This window comes from Mus musculus, chromosome 14 (assembly GCF_000001635.26).
Source record: "Mus musculus strain C57BL/6J chromosome 14, GRCm38.p6 C57BL/6J".
Taxonomy (NCBI): Eukaryota; Metazoa; Chordata; class Mammalia; order Rodentia; family Muridae; genus Mus; species Mus musculus.
In genome coordinates this window covers 75979686-75999608 of record NC_000080.6, presented here as the reverse complement: position 1 = coordinate 75999608, position 19923 = coordinate 75979686, and the positions used below count along the sequence as shown (strand labels likewise).

At 40.4% G+C, this 19923-nt stretch overlaps 1 protein-coding gene across 2 annotated transcripts in view; it reads left to right on the top strand.

The window, feature by feature from the left end:
• Gtf2f2 (general transcription factor IIF, polypeptide 2) overlaps window positions 1-19923 on the top strand; it is a 113938-nt gene that overhangs the window by 11257 nt on the left and 82758 nt on the right. The window contains exons 3-4 of one of the 2 annotated variants that reach the window (NM_026816.3): window positions 2682-2700; window positions 4044-4188. In NM_026816.3, the coding sequence (NP_081092.1) occupies window positions 2682-2700; window positions 4044-4188 (164 nt within the window). Of the gene's footprint in view, window positions 1-2681; window positions 2701-4043; window positions 4189-16743; window positions 16864-16962; window positions 17115-19923 lie in introns of those variants that run through there. The other variant, XM_030247985.1, reaches the window with a different exon arrangement.

Below are 19923 nucleotides of genomic sequence, written 5' to 3'. Positions count from 1 at the left end.
AGTTTTCCAAACTGGAAACGGCAGTCTGATCTTTAACCCACCTTTTTCCACTGTTGCCCACCTCCAGTCACTCCCCCTGCTATCAGTTCTGACAGCTCCACATGTGCACTTCTTCCTCCATTTACCACCACCTGGGTCAAACCTTCATTTTAGTTTTTTTCTGGGACTTTTGTGTTCAGAAAGCCACATTCTTCACTGAAATATCAAGAACAGAACAAGAACAGTTTCTAGGCCACATCCTAACATTCATCTCTTCGGAAAGCTTGTGAGCTAGGCCTGCCCACATAGTTCACTGCACTTACATCATTCAACTGCTTTTCTAACCCAAAGACCACATTCGAACAGCCCAGTCCCTGGTACCAACTGTGTCTTAGTGGTGTCTATTGCTGTGAAGAGACACTGTGACCAAGGCACTGTGACCAAGGCAGCTCTTATAAAGGCAAAGTATTTAATTACAGAGGTTTCAGAGATTTAGTCCATTCTCATGGTTAGGAGCATGGTGGCACAGTGCTAGAGAAGTAGTTGAGAGTTTTATAGTTGAACCTGTAGGCATCAGGATGAGAGAGACTGGATTTGAAATGGGCTTTTTAGAACCTCAAAGCTTATCCCCAGTGTCAAACTTCCTCCAACAAGGCCACGCCTACTAATTCTTTTAAATAATGCTACTCCCCGGTGAATATTCAAATCTTTGAGTTTATATGGGCCATTCGCATTCAAACTACCACAGGTGGGTTCTATTGACTGAGGAAAATGCTCATGATAAAGATCTAAGGAGGAATGACTGAGATAATGCAAGAGTCTAGGGGAGTCAGATGTTGTCTGGCTGTGTAGTGAATACCACATGTCACCAGGCTATTAATTAATCCATTCCCAACTTTCTGAGTGGAAAACAGATTATGCTTCTGTTCTCTTGAAGGGACAACCCTGGGTGTTTAACATTCCCGGTTTCCCTAGTGCTGATCTGTGAGCACAAGGACCCTGTGCCTTCTATTTGTCGTATTTGACAAGATGCTTGTTTATATATAGTTCTTTATGGATTTAGCTATTTTCATTAGCTTGTGTCTTTAAACTTTTACTCGGTTCTTTGATAATTTCATTCATGTATAACATGCATTCTGAGAACCTCACTTCTTTAATCTACCACCCATATCACTCCTCCTTTCCCACATTAATGATCTTACTGTTTTGTGTTTGGTTTGCTCTTTGAGAGGTCTACTGTGTTTATCCAGGATCATCTGTATGACCATGTGTTTGGAACTATTTGTTAGAGCCTCATAGCTCCTCAGTGAGTACACAACTCAAGGCTGCCCCTCCCCCTGAGCTGTCTTTTCAGCTCCATCAACCTTGGGTTTTCAATCACGTTTACAGTATCAGGTTTGAATTCCCCTCTTGTGGAAAGGGCCTTGTCCATTCAAAGAGCTGTTGATATTCCTGTATCAGACATGCTACTCTTAAACCAGAGGGCATGTCCTGCCTGATGGGCTGATAGTGTTGGCTAGTTTGAGACTTTTGGGGACAAAAGTGCTTCTTCCCAGTGCCTAATAGAGATAGAAGATTTATAATAACAGTGAATGAGGGATTTAATGAAGGCAGGTTGGAACTGAGTTTTAAGAAGAAACAGCAGTTTCTACTTCATCTTTGCCCTTGTGGTGAGAGTCAGGTGTGCTGGATCATCTTTGAACTTGTTTTTGTTTTTTCTTTTTGTTCTTCATTGCCTAAAGAACTGTGGACTGTGATATTTAAGGCCTCCTACAGTTGAGACTTAACTCTTCTTTCTATTTCCTCTCTTCCTCATCTGCTCCTTCCCTTCTTCCCACCTCCTTCCCTCTTTCTTTTCTTCCCTCCCCTTTTCTTTTTTGGAGGGGAGGTCTTAGGACTGAAACCAGTGCTCTCTTTCCACTGAGTTACACCCTAGCCCGACTCTTCTTGCTTTGCTTCATTCTATTAGCGAGTTATGATCATCTATTTGTGATGATTTTAGTATTTTCTTAGGTAGGAGCTAGAGATGACTCCACATTTCAGAGCTCTTGGCCCAAGTGTGGCCCCAGCGCTCATATGGTGCTTCACAACTATTTTTACTTTACCTCCATTTCCAAGGGGTCTGACACCCTCTTCTGAGTACTAGGCATATATGTAGTAATGCACATACTTACATGCAAGCAAGACACTTATCTACATAAATTACATCATTACAAAACAAGATTTTGCTAGGTAAATGAAATCTTTTCAGAAAGGAAGTAGTAAGATATGCATTTATTCACTACTGAAGACTAAAAATTCTTAGAGATAGTAAGAATTATAAGATAATTATTTAGTTAATATAATTAGGAGAGGATCTTTTTTAACACTCTAGATTTTATTCCCCTCCCAGTCCTCCCTCTGACTGTTCCCCATTCCATACCTCCTCCCTGCCCCCCTGTCTGCACAAGGATGTCCCTACCCCACTAGACCCCTAAACTCCCTGGAGCCTCCAGTCTAGGAGAGGTTTTAATAGTGTATGGTACAAGTTCATAAACTAAACACATGAGGTTACTCTTAATAGGATTACCGATATGAGTAAAAGATAAACATTAGTTGAAATAAGTTTAATGGAACAAGAATGGACATGTCTTTAGACTTTTATTTCTATTTGAAAGTAACATGCAATCTAAGTAATTTCAAATATTTTTTTTCCCTTTTAGAAATCAAGGAAGGACTGAGGTAAGATTATTTATATGAAAAATTTACTGAAATCATGAGCTGTGCATGGTGCTACATTCCTGTAATGCCAGCACTTGGGATGAAGGGGTGGGTGGATCAAGAGTTCAAGAGCATCCTTTGCTGCATTGCATGTTCCAGGCCAGCCTGGGCCACCTCAGATCCTGTTTCTTAAAGATCAGCAGCAACAGCCAAACCACAGTGAGAATATTTAGTTATTTGTAGTTGTTTGCATTCTGGAAAGTTCCAGTTGAAATGAAAATATCCTGATGGTCATGAATACATACAGGTGTTAAGTACTCCTTGAAGGAATGAAAGGGCCTCGAAGTTCATTTTGAACCTGTTTCCCTTTCAGCACTGTGAAACAGAATACTTTAGCATTACTTCTGTGGGACAGAGACATTTGGTGTGGAATTTTGAGCATGTTAGATTTTGAACCATTGAGTCTAATTCATACTATGTATATGGTACCTATCATAATAGTAGCTGTATAGTCAATTCATGATCTTCCTGTCTAGTTAAAAAATTATTGATTTTCAAAAGATGGCCTAGTCGGCCATCACTGGAAAGAGAGGCCCATTGGACACACAAACTGTATATGCCCCAGTACAGGGGAACGCCAAGGCCAAAAAAAAGTGGGAATGAGTGGGTAGGGAAGTGGGGGGAGGGTATGGGGGACTTTTGGGATAGCATTGGAAATGTAATTGAGGAAAATATGTAATAAAAAATTATAGATTTTTATACATATTTTTAATATAATAGTTATTCTTTAGGGGAGTAATGGCATATGGAATAGATCATTTAGAAAGAATACTTTCTATACTTTACAATATTATTGAAATTATTTTTTAAACGGCATATTTTAAAGTATTTAAAAATAGATATCATATATTCATACAATAGCTGTTAATGTAAAAATGGAGTTTATTCTATGCATTGACTGTTTAAGGTTTTTAGAGTAACTAGCTTGCTCCTTTTATTTTTCAAGTGCAGTTGATTTTTCAGTATAAAAATACTTACTCAGCTTTTCTTCTATGTGCCAAGCACATGTTAGGTCTTAGGGATGTGTCACTAAAAAAGTAACTTCAGTCTTGTTCTAGAAAGACTTCTTGAGCCACAGACTAGAGAAGACATTGGTAGACAAGCTTCATCATTATGACACGTGGGGATAAACCTTCTGTTTATGACTGAGATTAAGGATTTCATGGTGACATTTAAGAAATAAATAATTAAGAGACTCACATCTTTAAAAAGGTTTTAAAAAATAATTCACAATCAAAATGTTTGTATAGATATTTTGAATATAAATGTCTGTTTTAGTAAGCTTTGGTTAATTTGGCCTTTAGGTATCATTTACTTTGAACGAGGATCTTGCAAATATTCATGACATCGGTGGGAAACCAGCTTCAGTCAGTGCTCCTAGAGAACACCCATTTGTCTTGCAAAGTGTTGGCGGACAGACATTAACAGTGTTTACGGAGAGCTCCTCAGGTAAGGGGGACAGAATTATCCACTATGGTGCCCGTGTGTATTGTATAGACTTTCTGTACCGGCCTGCACACCTATTTGCTTTGTTGGAAACACCACCTACTGTTTTGTCTACCTGTGTGTCATGCCACTTTTCTGCTCTCGTAAGGTTTTTTTGTTTTGTTTTGTTTTTGTGATGAAACGTTGACCATCCCCTGAGAAGAGCTAATTCCCCTGGGTATAAACGTAGAGAGCAGAACAGATGGAAGAGCTGCTCTCTAAGAATCTGAGTCCTGCCAAGCTAAGGCAGCCCTAACTGGCTTTGCTGAACTAATATAGAGCAAATGTAAGTTATGCTTTAAATAGCGCTTAGTATTAGGGAATCAGTTAGTTTGCCTTCCTGTGCTTGTGTGCTTTGTGTTTTGAAAGCCTTTATATTTTATAAAGATTAGCTTTTGTTGGCATTAGCTTCTAGAAAATTCTATGAATGAGTGATGGTTTTAAACTGTGTGTGATAGCAGTGTGGCCTTGTAACAGTTCAGTAAGCCAGTCGCAATCCGTTCAGTTGCTACTTAAATAAGGAGGAAACTTCTGCTGCCTTGTTTTCCTTAGTTTTTTACTTTTATCTTGTACTGAATTTAGAACATTGCTATTAAAGCAGCACCCACCTCTATTCAGTAGAATTAATTTTCTCCTATCCGAAAGGTTATTGGTTATGTAAAAGAAAAACATTAATATTGTTGGATCGTAAACATTTTAAAGCAAGCTGTAAGCTATGTATACTAAGAGAATGTTGCTGTTTAAAAAAAAAAAAAACCTCACATAGCACTTTTGTCATAGCTTGGGTTTTAGTAACCGTGTGAACTGATCTATTCACTTTCCAGAACCTGTGTACACTGTTGGATTTCCAGTAGCTGCATAAACTGATGTAGTCTTCTTTTCTTTTTTTTCTCCTTGATGAGTATAAAACAATGATGAGTATAACTTTGGGGACATGAAGCCGGAGCTAAAGGATTAATTTTGCTTTTATTACTTTGATGCTATGTTAATTTGTTGTGTGTTAGAGAAATTTTAAAAGTGATTGTTTTTTCTTTATCGTAGCTAGCTCCCAAATAAATGAGACAGAAACTATAAGATTTATTAGCAAGCTGTACGGCACAATATCCGAGAAGTTATCAATTCTAATCCTCTGAGCTAATCTGGCTACCTCCTAACCAAAATCCCCAAGATACTTGCATCTTAGTGTGATCTGCTCTCTCTGCTGTGAGCGTGTTCTCATGGTGTCTCCTGGGCCCTCTTCATGTGGTGAATCTCTTCCTCTCTTGCTACCCCTCCCCAGGCTGGGATCAGAAGTTCCGCCTATTCTCCCTTTGCAGTCATTGGCTGATCAGTTTTAGAATAAATGGGGAGAAAAGTGTATACAAACCTTGAGAGGGGAGATTCTTAGAATAAGCATTACAATGCTGTGTCTGGATTGCAATCCAATGTGGGGGCAGAGAAATCAGCATTTCAATAATACAAGGATAATCTTTACACAGTGTACTATAACATTATGCCTACAGGGTGTAGAAAATACACATTTGTCTTGGAAGGGACTCTGCAGGGTCAATAGCTGTTTATATTATGTTAATTGTTCAGGACACAGCGCATGGCGTACAAGCAGTCTGAAGTCAGTCTTTGAAATGATGGGGTTGAAGATTGTTGGGCTTGTGAGGCGTCTAGGACTGAGCTCCTATGACTCTGGAGGTAGAGGCTCCAGAAAGACCCAAATATACCTTGCACAACATGTATCTTGTTTCTGTATTCTATAACTATGAGACTAATTTTTCCAAAGCATGAGTTAGCTCTGGTTGTAATTTAGAAAACTAACGCATCGTTAGAATAAAAAATTGTTCTTTAGTTTTCATCTTTTGAGTTCTTAAGTAAGTGTATATATATACTCTTTGTGTGCGTTTGTGTTCCTCTTTCTGGTAGCAAGTGTGTGCTGGGGTTCCAAGATAATCTTGGCACAGGGATGCCAAGGATGCGATTGTCCTCCTGCGTCTTTGATATCATGCAGCCTTTCTGCTCTTGTATTTTTCTCGAGATGGATGAAATTTTGACCATTTCCTAGAAGAGCTTGATTTTCATTTGGGTATGAGCTTAGAGAGCAGAACAGATGGAAGGATAGCTGTATTCCACTTTGACAGTATGTTCTCGCTTGGTAGAACTGGAGGCACTTAGTGTGGAGGAGAAACTTGATTTGTACATGGGGTTGTTTTGCTTTCTCTTCTGGTTATTTCTTTTGTGAGTTGTGGTCTTTGACTTTCTTTGTACTTTTCAGTCCTTTAATTTCTTTGTGAAATCAGGATTATTTACAATTACATTATAAATATGTTAAATGCTTGGGGCAGTGTACATGTGTCATTACAATTACTATTAATATTACCGCTTAAATATTTTCAAGTTTATTTTTTAAGATTATGTGCGCTCACTTGGCTCATGTAATGAAAATCATTTGAAAAAGCCCAGTGAGTAAGGGCTTTACATTTAGTGTTTCTCATTTGTACGGATGGCCAAGAAACAAGGCTTTAGAGTTAGCAACAGTTTCTCTCCTCCTCTGGAGTCCTACATACTTTGCTGTTTCTCATCATTAAAGCAGCATTCTAGAAATGACTTAGGTTTCTAAGGAGTTCTAAATGGATGGCAGTATCTTCTTTGAACGCTGTGACAGAGCCAGAGGGACAGGTTTGTGTTCCAGATATACCTTTGTTTGTTTGTATTTGTTTTTCCTTAAAAAAAAAAAAGGCAGCGTAGTAGCGTGCAGTAGAGTCTAAGGTCTGTGATTAAGAACAACTACATAGCTGTGATGTAACCCAGCCTTGATCGGTCACTAGTTTTGCCAAAGTATGAGTCACCAAGCCATTTTACAGATTGTATGTAGCTTTGTATTTTATATTGAAATGTATTAAATGAGATAGGCATTGTTTTGAATTCTTTTGCATTTCCCTCATGCATAGAAATGTACCTGCTTCTTTTAAAAAGTTATTTTGGGGGCAGGGAAATAGCACAGCCATGAAAACCTCAGAACCAACAGAGAAGCCAGCCGTGGCTGTGCCCTGTAATAGAGAAGCCAGCCGTGACTGGGACCTGTAATCCCACCACTGGGAAGGCAGAGGCAGGTGAGTCCTTGGAACTTGATGGCAAGCCAGTTTAGCTTAGTCTGTGAGCTCCAGGTTTGGTGAGAGACCTGTTTCAAAAAATAAGGTATAGAATGATTAAGGATAATATCTCCACGTATGTGCATATATATACCTGTTATCTGTACAGGAAACCACACACATATACCATACACACAAATTAGGTGGAAAAATAATTGAGGAAGATAACCTGTGTTCACCTCTGTCCTCCAAACACACACCTGCATATATGTACTCAAACGCATACATAGGTTAGTTTTAGAATATAAATATTTTAGACATTATTTTAAGTAATATACTGGTCTATAAAATGTAGACTTTTATAAAAAAAATTAAAATGTTAAGTTCAATATTAGAGTTTCGGTTTTAATAACTTTTCCCTCTGTTAAAGTAATTTTGGTTTTTGAGAGACTTTCTTTGAGTCTTTGAATTTTACATTTTTTAATGTCTGTGGGAGATGGACTTAGAGGGGATTAATAGTGTGCTTTATAGTATTTCCTCTTAATCTAAACTATCTTCATGTCATTAACATTTTATCAGCCAAATTTATTTGTTCCTGATTGAATGTTCAGCTTGTCTTGGGTTAATTCCTCCACGTACGCATTTCTGTATGAACTTCTAATAGGTTCATTTCCCAATTCAATATTTTGTGGAGCTTTTGGAATCTCTACTGTCTTTTATCTATCTCTGGAAGTGCCTCATGTACTTTCCCTTTATAACCAACCCTTCATTTTGGGTGTTTAGTATTTTTCCCTAAGTTTTAAATTATATTTATTTTGTGTGTTTGTGTAGGCAAGCGAAAACATGAATATATGTACTCTGTGTGTGTGTGTGTGTGTGTATGTGTGTGTGTGTGTGTGTGTGTGTGTGTACACATCAGAGCTTGTGGGAATTGACTATGTTTCCACCATATGAGTTCCAGATTCAAGGTCAGGTTGCCATGCTCGGGCAAATTGCCCTCAGCCACGAAGCCTTCTTTTGCTCAAGTTTTTGCGCTATAATTGCCAATTGTGGACAGAGTCTTCATTTATCTATTGCACAGATTTTCTAGTGCAGGTCCTGTGCTAGGGCAGGACAGATTCCTGTCCACTAGGGCAGCTGATCTGTGGTAACAGTTGCTACAGTGAGTCCTTGAATGTGGTTCATTCAGTACAGAGAGAAAAGAGCAGGTACTTTGCCTGAAGGTTCTTCAGAAGTGCTGAGATTGGAACTGGACCTTGGAGTGGATGAGTAATCGGAGGAATAGGAGAAAAGGAAACAGATAATATTTAGTTTTGAATGTTGAGTTACTGCTGGCTGTTCTTCGTTTTGCTTGTTTACCGTTCTGCTCTGCCGAATCTACCCAAAAGAGTCCCAGTTCAAGCAGAGCTCAGTTGTGGACTTTAGAGATGAGGGAAGGTTGAGCTGGTGTGGTAGGAGGTGAAAGGGGGATCATGGTTTAGAGATAGCAGATCATTCTGATAGCCTCTGGTGCTCTGAGGGGATTGGCAGCTAAGAGCTTACAGTGGTTTCCAGGGGGTTGGGGCATGAGCAACTGGATGGGTAAAACTGAGTTAGGAGGTACTAAAGGTGACTAGTAGGACTTCTTTGCTGATTTAATTTTTTTTAATCTCTTGGAAGCAGTTCATTAATTCAGCAGGTCGATTTTGCTGACTACTTTGTGTATGTCCTCTTTTAGGCTTAGGAAACTTAAATGAGCAAAATTTAAACCTTAGTAGTGCTTGCTCCTCCTTGGTAGAGGAGACTTCAATGAACAGTAAACAAGTAACAATTTCTCAGACTTCAGGTTGTCTGGGGAAACAGGATGAGGAGTATATACTAGTTGGTTTTTGTCAGCCTGACATAACTAGAGTCACCTGGCAAGAGGGAACTTCAGTTGTGGGGTTGTTGTCATCAGATTGGCTTCTGTGCATGACTATGGGGCATTTTCTTGATTAATGTCTGATGTGTGTTGGCTCAGTCAACTGGGCAGTGCCACCCCTGGGCTGGTCAGTGGTTGCAGAAAGAAGCAAACTGAGCAGAGCCAAGAAGGAAGAAGCAATAAGGAGTATGTCTCCATGTTTTCTTCCCTGACTTCTCACAGTGATGGACTAGAGTTGTGAGTGTAAGCCTCATAAACCCTTTCCTCTCTAACTTGCTTTTTGGTCAGGATGGTTATCACAGAAACAGAAAGTACACTAGAAGAACCAGAGAGTGGGATATTGCTGTGAGGAACAAGACCATCTTTTCCTTTTGGGAGAATTGTGGAGGTGTTAGCAACTTTGGCTGGAAAAGCTTATGACTTATAGAGTTTATAGAGTGCTTATAGAGTTTAATGATCTGTTAAGGGAGCTTTGAAAGTAAGAGTGTTAAGAGCAAGGCACATGATGGAGGTCTGGCTTGTGAAGTTTCAGAAAGAAGCAAAGACTATCAGGCCATTTATGTGATATTTTGCATTAAGAATCTGAAAGTGAAGCCAGGCAGTGGTGGCACATGCCTTTAATCCCAGCACTTGGGAGGCAGAGGCAGGCGGATTTCTGAATTCAAGGCCAGCCTGGTCTACAGAGTGAGTTCCAGGACAGCCAGAGCTACACAGAGAAACCCTGTGTAGAAAAACCAAAGGTGGGTGGGGTGGGGATCTGGAACTGAAACCTTTGCTTAACTGGGGTAAAAGAATCAGCTGTGATTAATAAGTGATTAGCATCATTAAGTACAATTTTGTTTTTCTCAGGGTCAGCACATAGAAGCTGTGGTCTAGAGGGGGCCAAGATTGTATATCAAGCTGGCAGCAGAACTTGGTAATGTGTGAGGTGGTACTGGGTTTAGTGGCATGAAGGCTGCCAGACTGAAACAGTCATGAGAGAAGCTGAAGGCAGCAACACCAGTCTGCTGTTAACCAGCCAGATGCTTTCAGGGCAGAGAGGGAACATTTAATCCCAAATGTGTTAGAGTGAGAGCAGTCTACCATGTTCAGGAATAACAGGAAGGTCAGGATTGGATGAGTCTAAAATAGGTTCTTAGGCTGGTGAGCAAGAGTTAGTAGTACAGACTTGAAGGGGTTCAGAAGTCCTTGTGACGATTTTAGGGTGTTCTTAGGAAGTGAGAAGCAGGGGAATGCATCAAGCAAGTCAGCCTGCAGTGTGAAGGCTCACCGGTTGCTCAAGAAGAGACCTATGCTGGGAAGACTAGAAGCAGGCAATGGCAGGCTTGGTTCAGTGTGGCAGCAGGGACAGAGGTCTAGTCTCATACCCAGTGTCCAACCCTGTGCCTTTTGTTGTCTCGGTAAATCACACACTTGACTTTTTGTAATCACCTAAGACTCAGGATGGGAAACATTCACTTTTCCATTCCATATTCTCTATTAATTCAAGCTCTTTGTTCTCTTGGTCATATAGTTATTAGATTGCTTGTACTCTCGTGCTTGGCCAACATCCTCACCTGGTCACTTATAGAAGTCACACATGCCCATTTGTGACTGTCATTTAACTCACTCAACCTCTTAGGACTTTGTCACTTCTCCACCATAAGCTATTTTCAACCCTTAATGTCATGGTTTCAATAAGAATGGCCCATATATTTGAATACTTGGTCTTCTGTTAATGGAACTGTTTGGGAGAGATTAGGTGTGGCCTTGTTGGGGGAAGTTTGTCATTGGGGCTATTTTTGATGTTTCAAAAGATTCTCAACATCCCTAGTTTGTCTCTCTGCCTCCTCCTTTCAGAATAAATAAGATGTGAGCTCCCAATTCTTCCTGCATACATGCCTTTGTTCCACAACCCTAGACTCTACCCCTCTGAAATTGTAAGCCAAATTAAATGTTTTCTTTTATAAGTTTATAAGTCAGGGTGTTTTGTTAAAATAATAGAAAAGTAACTAAGACACTTACCTTACTTAGGTTCACCTGGCAGTAAGATTTCTATGACTTACTTTGTCAAATAATTAAACTTCTTGGGCTGAGGATAGGTCTCAGGTCTCATAGTACCCAGTAGAATAGAGTCAGAGTGAATGAGGTGAAGTCTTTATTACCTGCTAAGAAACATGTACAGTAGAGATACTTTTCAGTACTTTAAAATGAAACAGCTTTCTAGTACTGATTTGCCTGGATCGATTTTCTCCTTTAGAAATTAACAGTTTGTTTTAAGATACTTGAGGTTCAGGACCGAATATAAACTTCTCTTGTTCCACAACCTGCTTTTGCTTATTACCACACACCCTCTCTCTCTCTGCTAATCAACCTAGGTCAGCATTATGTGTGGTGAGGCTTGGTTAGCTCCTTAAACATTTTAAAAGACCTGTTCCCCAGGTAAAGTAGCAGCTGAGGTCCTTGGCTTTGACGTGCCTTGCAAACGCTGAAACTTTTACTGTAATACTGTATCACAGCCCAGTGTGGCGTAGAGTACAGTTTGATTTAGAATGTATAAGTTTGAAGACAATATTTATGGATGCTGAGTTATTAACCTTTTGAAGTCTTGAGCTGACACTGAGGAATTTTTAGGCTTACATTTTAAGTTGATGTTTGGAGTCTTATGGGGGACATAGCTGCTGCATTTTACCCCCTTTGTGGGGGTGGAGCATCTGATACTGATTTTTGAGAGATTTGAATTTCAGCTTGGTTATATACATATGAATCTGTTAGCATTCAGAATATAGTCTCGTTAGATTGTTTTTCCACTGGTTTGAAACATGGCCTCCACTTTTACTAAAGTTATCATAGATGTGTATTACCAATTGCCTTAGGATGGGGCTCCTAGAGATTTTGCTTAGCTTTGTCCTAAAAAATTAGCAGAAGCTAGGTAATAACATATTACTCGCCCAACTTTTTGAATTTTTGACAGACTTAAACCTTTATTAAAGGCCAGGTGTTACGGTGCATGCCTGTGGTCCCAACAGAGGTAGAAGGATCTCTGTGACAGAGCTCAAGGTTGGTCTGGTCTTCATAGCCAGTTCCAGGACAGCCAGGGCTACAGAGCGAGAAACACCGGAAACAAGTAACAGCCTCACTCGTGACCACAGCAGTTGTGCTCAGTGCCACCTCCTTACTGAGGTTTATGAGGATGCTTGTGCTCACTAGCAGGGCTGTTGATCTTCGAAGAATTTTAGTATAGAAAGCCAAGGCACTGGGCCAAGTTTTTCAAACTCATAATTCTAGAAAATCTACTTGTTTGTTAAGTTCAGTTGAGGTGTTTTCTTTGAAAGGATGAATGTTTTTCATTCAAGTTTGAAAAAAACATATTGCCCAAATAACTTGAGTCTAAATAACTAGTTTATGTCAGTTGACTTTTTTCCCTCAAGTTAACAATGATTTTCATTGAAAAAAAAAAAAAAAAAGCCATTCCTACTGGAAGCTTAGTCACCCCGTGCAGTCTGCTAAAGCAACCACATTACCCAGTAGCAGCAGAAATGCTTTGTGCCTTGCATTTGACTTTACAAAATGTTAAAGGATGTTTACTTGAGGGGAGGCATTATGAAGTGAGACCAAACTTTAAAAAACCAGAATCCTGTAGTATGAGGTAATGAAGAAAACCCTGGTGGGGTTTGGTGCCACTGCCTTGATTTTTGGTGACAACACCAGTTTCTTCCACCTTGCCTTTCCTGCCATCGTTGCACGAATCAGGGCAGCAAAAGGCAATTGCACGTTTTAATAAAAGTTGTCTGGGCCTTTTGGATGCCCAGAAGATTTTGAGGCTCCCTTAGGGATCTTTAGACCCAGTTCTGGGGAGTGCTAATTTAGTGTCCTTTAATCAGCAGGCCTCTGGTTACATTAATTGAGGTATTGCTCCTTCGTGCGTAGTGCAGCGTTCAGGGCAGTCTTCCAGCAGTTGCGTTCCTGTTTCAGCATTTGAGGTTGCTGTTAAGAGTACTGGGTGTACTTTTAAACTGGACATGATCTGTAGTCAGTCAGTTTTCTTTAAGTATTTGTTATATTTCTCCTGAGGAATGACTTGCCTTTCCACCACGTACTGTAATTCTCTCCAAAACCCTATAGGGAGGGCCCTCTGTGGCTGCATCATGCAGGGGAAAAAGTAAAGCTCTTTCTTGGCTGTTGTCTGATTGGCCTCTCTTACTTGCTTTTGTTGAAATATCTTTTAAAAACAGACTCCCTGTGAAGAGATGGTTCTTTTGGTAAAGTGCTTCCCAACCATGAGGGCCTGAGTTCAGATCTCAGTGCCCTGTAAAAAACGTCAGGCATGATGATGTGTGTCTGTGATCCCAGAAGTGGGGTGACATGGCCAGGAGACTGTTTAGAAATTTTTTAATAAAAAAACCCATCTTACTTTTTGTTGGGGTCTTTTACCAATCTAGGAGCTCACCTAACTCACTCAGCTGATTGATTAGCCATCAAGCTTTGAAGAAGTTAGCAGAAATGTTGTTACAAATACCCGTGTCCATGGCTGGAGAGGCAGGGTTAATTCATACAGCCGAACAAGGTGGTGAGGTTTATAGTACAGCTGAATTGAGAAGCAGGCTTGGCTAATCTTGATAGGCTCATGCAGTCTCCATAAAGAAACAATATTCTGGTCATAAGTGTGTGGGGAGTAGTGGGCTGTGGTGAACATTTTCTGTGCACAATATTAACATCTGCACACAGATCAGAGGAAGGCTTTGCCATCTCTCTCAACCATATTCTGGTGAGGATAGGGGTTGCCATTTTTCTAAGGCAAGGATCTTTTCTAAGCCTAAGGGTCTAATGGCCCCTAGCATCACCAGGCCTGTGTCAATAACACACACCACTCAGGCTTTCCTCTGCTCCTCACATCTTTTCTTCCTGCATGTCGATTCTCAGTCATCTATCTCCAAGCTCTGTCTACCTTAGCAACTGAGTTGGGCTTTCTTGTTTCCGTGGTGATTGAGTGAGGAGGCTTCCGCAGGAGGGAAGTACAGTGTGCCACCTTCTTCCTCTGCTGACTCCTTTCCAGTCGTGGCAGTCTCAACACGTGTGAGGAGGGCACAGTGGATGGAGATCAGGGTTCAGGGTTGTGTATAGTTCTGAGCTGCCTCCAGGTTTGTGGTTGGCCTCAGTGTCTGCTATGGATTTACTGCCAACTGCCTAAACTCTGTCTCCTGGGACACTGAGCCCAACAGTAGAAATGTTTCTTCATTCATTGGTTGGAAGAGACTAAAAGGAGTGTCTGTGCAGCTCACATTCAAGGATGTGTTCAGAAACAGGGAGCTGCTTTATGTGGCTTCATGATTTACTCTAGTTGTTATTTTTTTAATGAAAATAGATTTTTTTCCATGCAATATAATCTTATGGTTCCCCTCCCACATTGTCTTCCAGGTCCTCCCCACCCAATCAACTCCATGTTTTCTTTCTCTCTCATTCTTTAGAAAACAGGCAAAAACAAAACAAAAAACAAACAAAAAACAAACCCAGAATAGAACAAAACAAGCAGAAAAAGAAAACATTAACAAAAACCACATATACTGCACCTGGAAAACTCATAAAAGCACAGATTGAATTGAAAAGCGTTATATATAAGCCAGAGACTAGTAAGGGGGAGAAAAGTTTGACAAAGCATTAAAATATCTCCAAAAATACCATTCAGTTTGTTTTATAGTGACCATCTGCTGCTAGCATGGATATACAAAAACCCGTGAGTGAGGTTTGTATACACAGCAAGACTCCATTGGAGAAAACTAAGTGTTCCCTTGTGAATGATTGTCAGTTGGAGAGAGTTTCTGGGTTAGGGATGTGAGCTTGTGTCCGCTTCCACTCAACAGTGGGACTCCATCTGGTTTAGACTTGTGCATGCGATGCATGCGGTCACCGTCTCTGAAAGTTCCTATATTCACCAGTCCTGCTGTATCTGGAAGGCCTTGCTTCCTTGGTGTCTGTCCTCCATCCCCACCCCACAACCTGAAGTGTGGGATTGGATGGAGACATCCCTTCTAGGACTGGGTGTTTCAAAGCCTCTCACTCTGCTTTTGTTCCCACCTACTGCAGGAGATCATCTCTGATGCTCTGCTTCCCAGGCAAGTGTGGGCAGCCCTCAGTTTTTATGCTGCAGTTGTTTAAAACCTTTAGGAAAGTGTAGAGACCAGTTTATAGCCTCTTCCAGTTGTCATGTCTTGTAAATACAATTTTTGTTTTCAAGGAGCTAGAGGATTTTAGGTGCACTGGTTCCTGTTTTTCCTCCTCCTAGCTAGCCTCACAGCTGCTTCTCCAGAGGGAACTCTTGCTCTGCAGTTGCTGTGTGAGCGTGGCTCATTGCGCTTCTCTGCATGTCCTTACAGTTTAACTGGAGAAACCCAGTACAGCTTTGGAGCTGAATTAAGTGGAGCTGAGTTAAGCAGTGTCCTCTATATTTCTAGCAATGATGGAAGTACTTAGATAATAGAGCTGCTTTAGAAAGTGTGCAGTATACATCCACAAGATTAGTTTATCTTCTGGGGGTTTGTGTTTGTTTGTTTGTTTGGTTTTTCTTTAGAATTAAAAAAAGCCCTGTAGTTTTGATAGATTTGTGATACAAGTTGCATCAGTGACAAGCTTATCAGCCCAGTGTTTGCAGTGAAACTATGAAACTCAGTAGTGTGGAAGATGCTTGCATTCTGTTCAGCCGTGACACCCATGCATTTTTGTAATTTGGTAGTGTAGCCTCCTCTTCATCATCTGTATTGTCATGATCATACTGACAATGTTTTCATTGTGAGTCTCTTAACATTTAGGATATTGTGCCTCAAAAGGCTCCATCTATAATTTCTGGCCTGTTTTAATTTTCCCAGTTACAGAAAAAAATTGATTTATTTTATGTGTATGGATCTTCTGCCTTCGTGTATCTCTGTGCAGCATGTGTGTGTGTTGCTGGAGGAGGCCAGAAGAGGACATTAGATCCTCTGGAACTGGAATTAGCTGGGAACTTAATGCTTTTTGAATTAGCGTTTTTATTGGGTATGATTTCTGTTAAATTAGTAATTTCATTATGGATCTCTAGGTCAGGGATTCTGTATGTCCTTGATATAGTTTTTATTAAAGCCAAAAAGCATTAACATATTTTTACTTTTATTGTATGTTGTGCTTACCTATTCTTTTTTTTTAAAGATTTATTTTTATTATGTATAGGTGTGGGGGGTTGTGTCTGTGTATGAGGTGGGAGGGGGGGGGTTGCTTGCATGTGGGTATATATACATGAGTGCTGGTTCCCATGGAGGCCAGAGACATTAGACTCCCCAGAGCTGGAGTTACAGATAGTTGTGCCCATATTGGAGGAATGAAACTTGTTTCTTCTGTAAGAACAAGTGCTGAGTCATCTCTCCAGCCCCATATTTACCTGTTCTTGAATACTTTGGTACCTACCTACCTTTGGCCAAACCTGGCTATTTCCAGTTTGGTAAAAACAATTGTGAAGAACTTAGACAATTTGTCACACCCAGGGAGAATGGCAGGCGAGACAGAGATGCTTCTCTTTTCTCCTTAGAGTCTCCTGTTGCTTCCAGTTCATGAAGTTGCTTCTTTGTTTAGACTCTTGTATACCCAAGTTCTTAGGGATAACGTAGCAACTTTACAAACCAAGTCAGCATGGGGAAAAACTGCTTTCATTATGTAAGTTATTTCTTTAACTGGTTTTATTATGTAAGTTATTTCTTTGAGGTTTTGAAACTAAGCCATTGACAGAATTAATTAACATTTCTGTTTTTACAGTTGTTTTTTACCTTTTCATTTTAATTCTACTTCATGCATATGGGTGTTTTGCCTGTGTGTGTTTGTGCACAGTCTGTGTACAGTGCTGGAGGAAGCCTGAGAAGAGCTTCAGACCCTCGGGAACCTGAATGACGGTTGTTGTGCGCTCCCAGGTGGGTGCTAGGGATTAACCCCAGGTCCTCTGGAAGAACAGCCACCTCTCCCAGCCCCTGTGGTTTTTTTTTAAAGCCTCCCTGAGAACAATCATGTCTTTCTTTTCATTTAAGCAGACCAGGTATAGTTAGTGTTATTCAGGTGTAGCACAGCCTCTGCCCTTTCACCTGGCAGGGTGATGTTAGGAGTTCAGTATATCATTCCACCCTTAAGTTTCTCGGTACACACCTCTGTATGGATTCCTTTTTCAAAAGAATACACAACCATAGACCTTTGTGATAGGTACAAAGATAGCATAAAATCCCCAAATGTTTTCGTAGGTATAGTTAGTGGGAGCTGTTAATGCTCAAATTTCAATGGCTTCTTTAATTTTTAATGTTCATTGTGTTTTCTGTATTTTGATACAACTCTGTCCCAAGTAAGCATTGTTTGTATTGCATAACATCACTGGGGAGATGCAGTTCATTAAGTCATTCTTACTGCTATGGTGGCATGGTCTTTCTACAGGCTGAAGAATTTCTGTGACAGAATGTGTGAGAGTAGAAAATCATTTCTAGGGCAAGTCCAAGGGCCTGGGATCGCATTTGAGACACTGCTAGGGGATAAGTTGTTTATTGAATATTGGGTTATTTTTCGTTTGTCAGAGTAAAGTTAATAACAGTTATGTTTGGACATGACCAAGATTGAAGAAGCAGAGGACAGTGCATAGAGTATGAATAGAGAGCGCTTCAAATGTATCTGGGGGGGTGGGGTGGGCATTGTTTGTAACTTATATGCAAACTTCAGTTATAATATTAGTTTATTACTTGGAATATGAAAGATAATTATCAAAAGAAGACAGAGACCAATTTTACTAAGTTTAAGTTTAGCATAAATTCCTTTCATCATTTTGTATTCCATTATACAAAATCATTCAAAAAGCACTTTAAGGTCCTGAAATGAAACCATAGTCTTGTATTTCCCTACCAAGTAGTAGGAGTAGAGAGCTGTGGCCTGGCCAGGGAGAAATGTTGATGGTGAGCCAGCATATACTGAAAGACTGCTGTGTTTGAAGAGAATTGCGCCGCTGAGGTCTGTGCTGATGCCTGTTTTAAAAGCACTCTATGTGTGTCCGTGTTTAGATTCTTTCTTACAGACACTCACTCACTGTTCCAGCAGAGTCACTCTGGTTTGCTTCCCCCATCCTTCCTTCTGAGGAGCCTTTCTTAAAAACCTCTTAGGGATGAAAGAATGGTTGTCTCTCTTCATAGAGAAAAACCTTCTCCACGCAGGGTTGTTTACAGCTCAGTATCCTACATATGACTGTAGAATTTAATACCTGTGGTGATGTAGTAGATTTTTTTCCTTACTATATAACTTGTTACATACCGTAATTTGGCCATTTATTCAGATGAATACCTCTACTGCTTAACAAAAGAAAGCATGGTTTAGAGCAGTTTTCATCACTTTCCTGATGTGTCTTGGTGAACACTGATGTTTCTTGCATGTACAAATAGGCAGACGCCTGTGGCTTGGGACTGTCATAAAGGACGTCTGTGCACACCCATGAACGTTCCTTGGCTCTAATATTTCTGTGTACCTAGAGTTAGCTTCTACATTGTGGCTTCTCTGTCTCTGCCTGAGAGCTGTTTCTTCTGCTGGCTAGTTTTCTCACAGAAAGGGATGGACAGAGTGCCAGACTACTAGCTCTTAACTCTGTGGATACCCTGTCAATCTAACCTGAGAAGACTTAGTGGGAATAAGTGGTTATTCCCTTAACCAGTAGTTGGGATACTCTGACGGAGTGTCCTATGCTGCCTTCCAGAGTTCTGCAGGTGAATTAAGCAACAGTCTATAGGAGATTCAGCTAGCACTGGCTTTCTAGGCTAGTCTCTTCATTGACTTCGTTCTGTTCCTCTTCCTCAGTCCTCTCCCAGTGTTTCCCCACAGTCACCTCCCTTTCAGAGATCTCTCAGCTTGCTGCTGGAGGGATCAGTTCAAGACTGTACCTCTTTATTCAGAAAAGTGAAACAATACTTTTAGAATAATCTTAGAGTATGTATATATGTATGCATGTATGCATGCTTTGGCTGGTTGTCTCCCTCTCCCTTCCCTTTTCCTTCACCCTCTCCCTCTTCTTCCCTTCTTCTCCCTTTCTTCCTCCCCTCTTCCCCCCTTTTCTCTTCTCTCTCCTCCTCTCACCGCCCTCTCCTTTCTCAAGTGTATTGCATGGGGGTTTGGAGGAGTCAGAAGCAAGAGAGCCAGTTGGCTCCATGTGGGTCTTTGGGATGGAGCTTAGGTCATAGGTGGTGAGTGCTTTCCTGGCTAAGCCATCTGACCAGTACTACTTAGATGTGTTTCTGTTGTTGTTGAGACAGAATCTCGGTATATAGCCTTAACTGGCTTGATACCAAGGCTGGCCTCAAATCCACAGAGATCTACCCGCCTCTGCCTCCCAAATGCTGGGTTAAAGGTGTGTGCCACCACATCTAATTCCTCCTTTGACTTTTACCTTATAGATCTATACTAATACTCTACATATCCTCAGCAACTTCATCTCCCTTCTACATTACTTTTTACATTTTCGAGCATAGGTTTTACATGGATACATGTGTTGTTTAGAAATAGTACAGTATTAAAAAAATACCAAGCTTCAGAAACACGTGTGTTACAGCAGACCAGAGAATTGTACTAGCAACATATATTCTCCTTTTCTTTTTAAATAAATACCATAGGAGTTAGCTCATTGAGACACATAGGTTGATAAATTTATCATTTAATTTGGGGCTCCAATTAATTTTTTTCTCTAACTTAACTTTTAATTTTAAG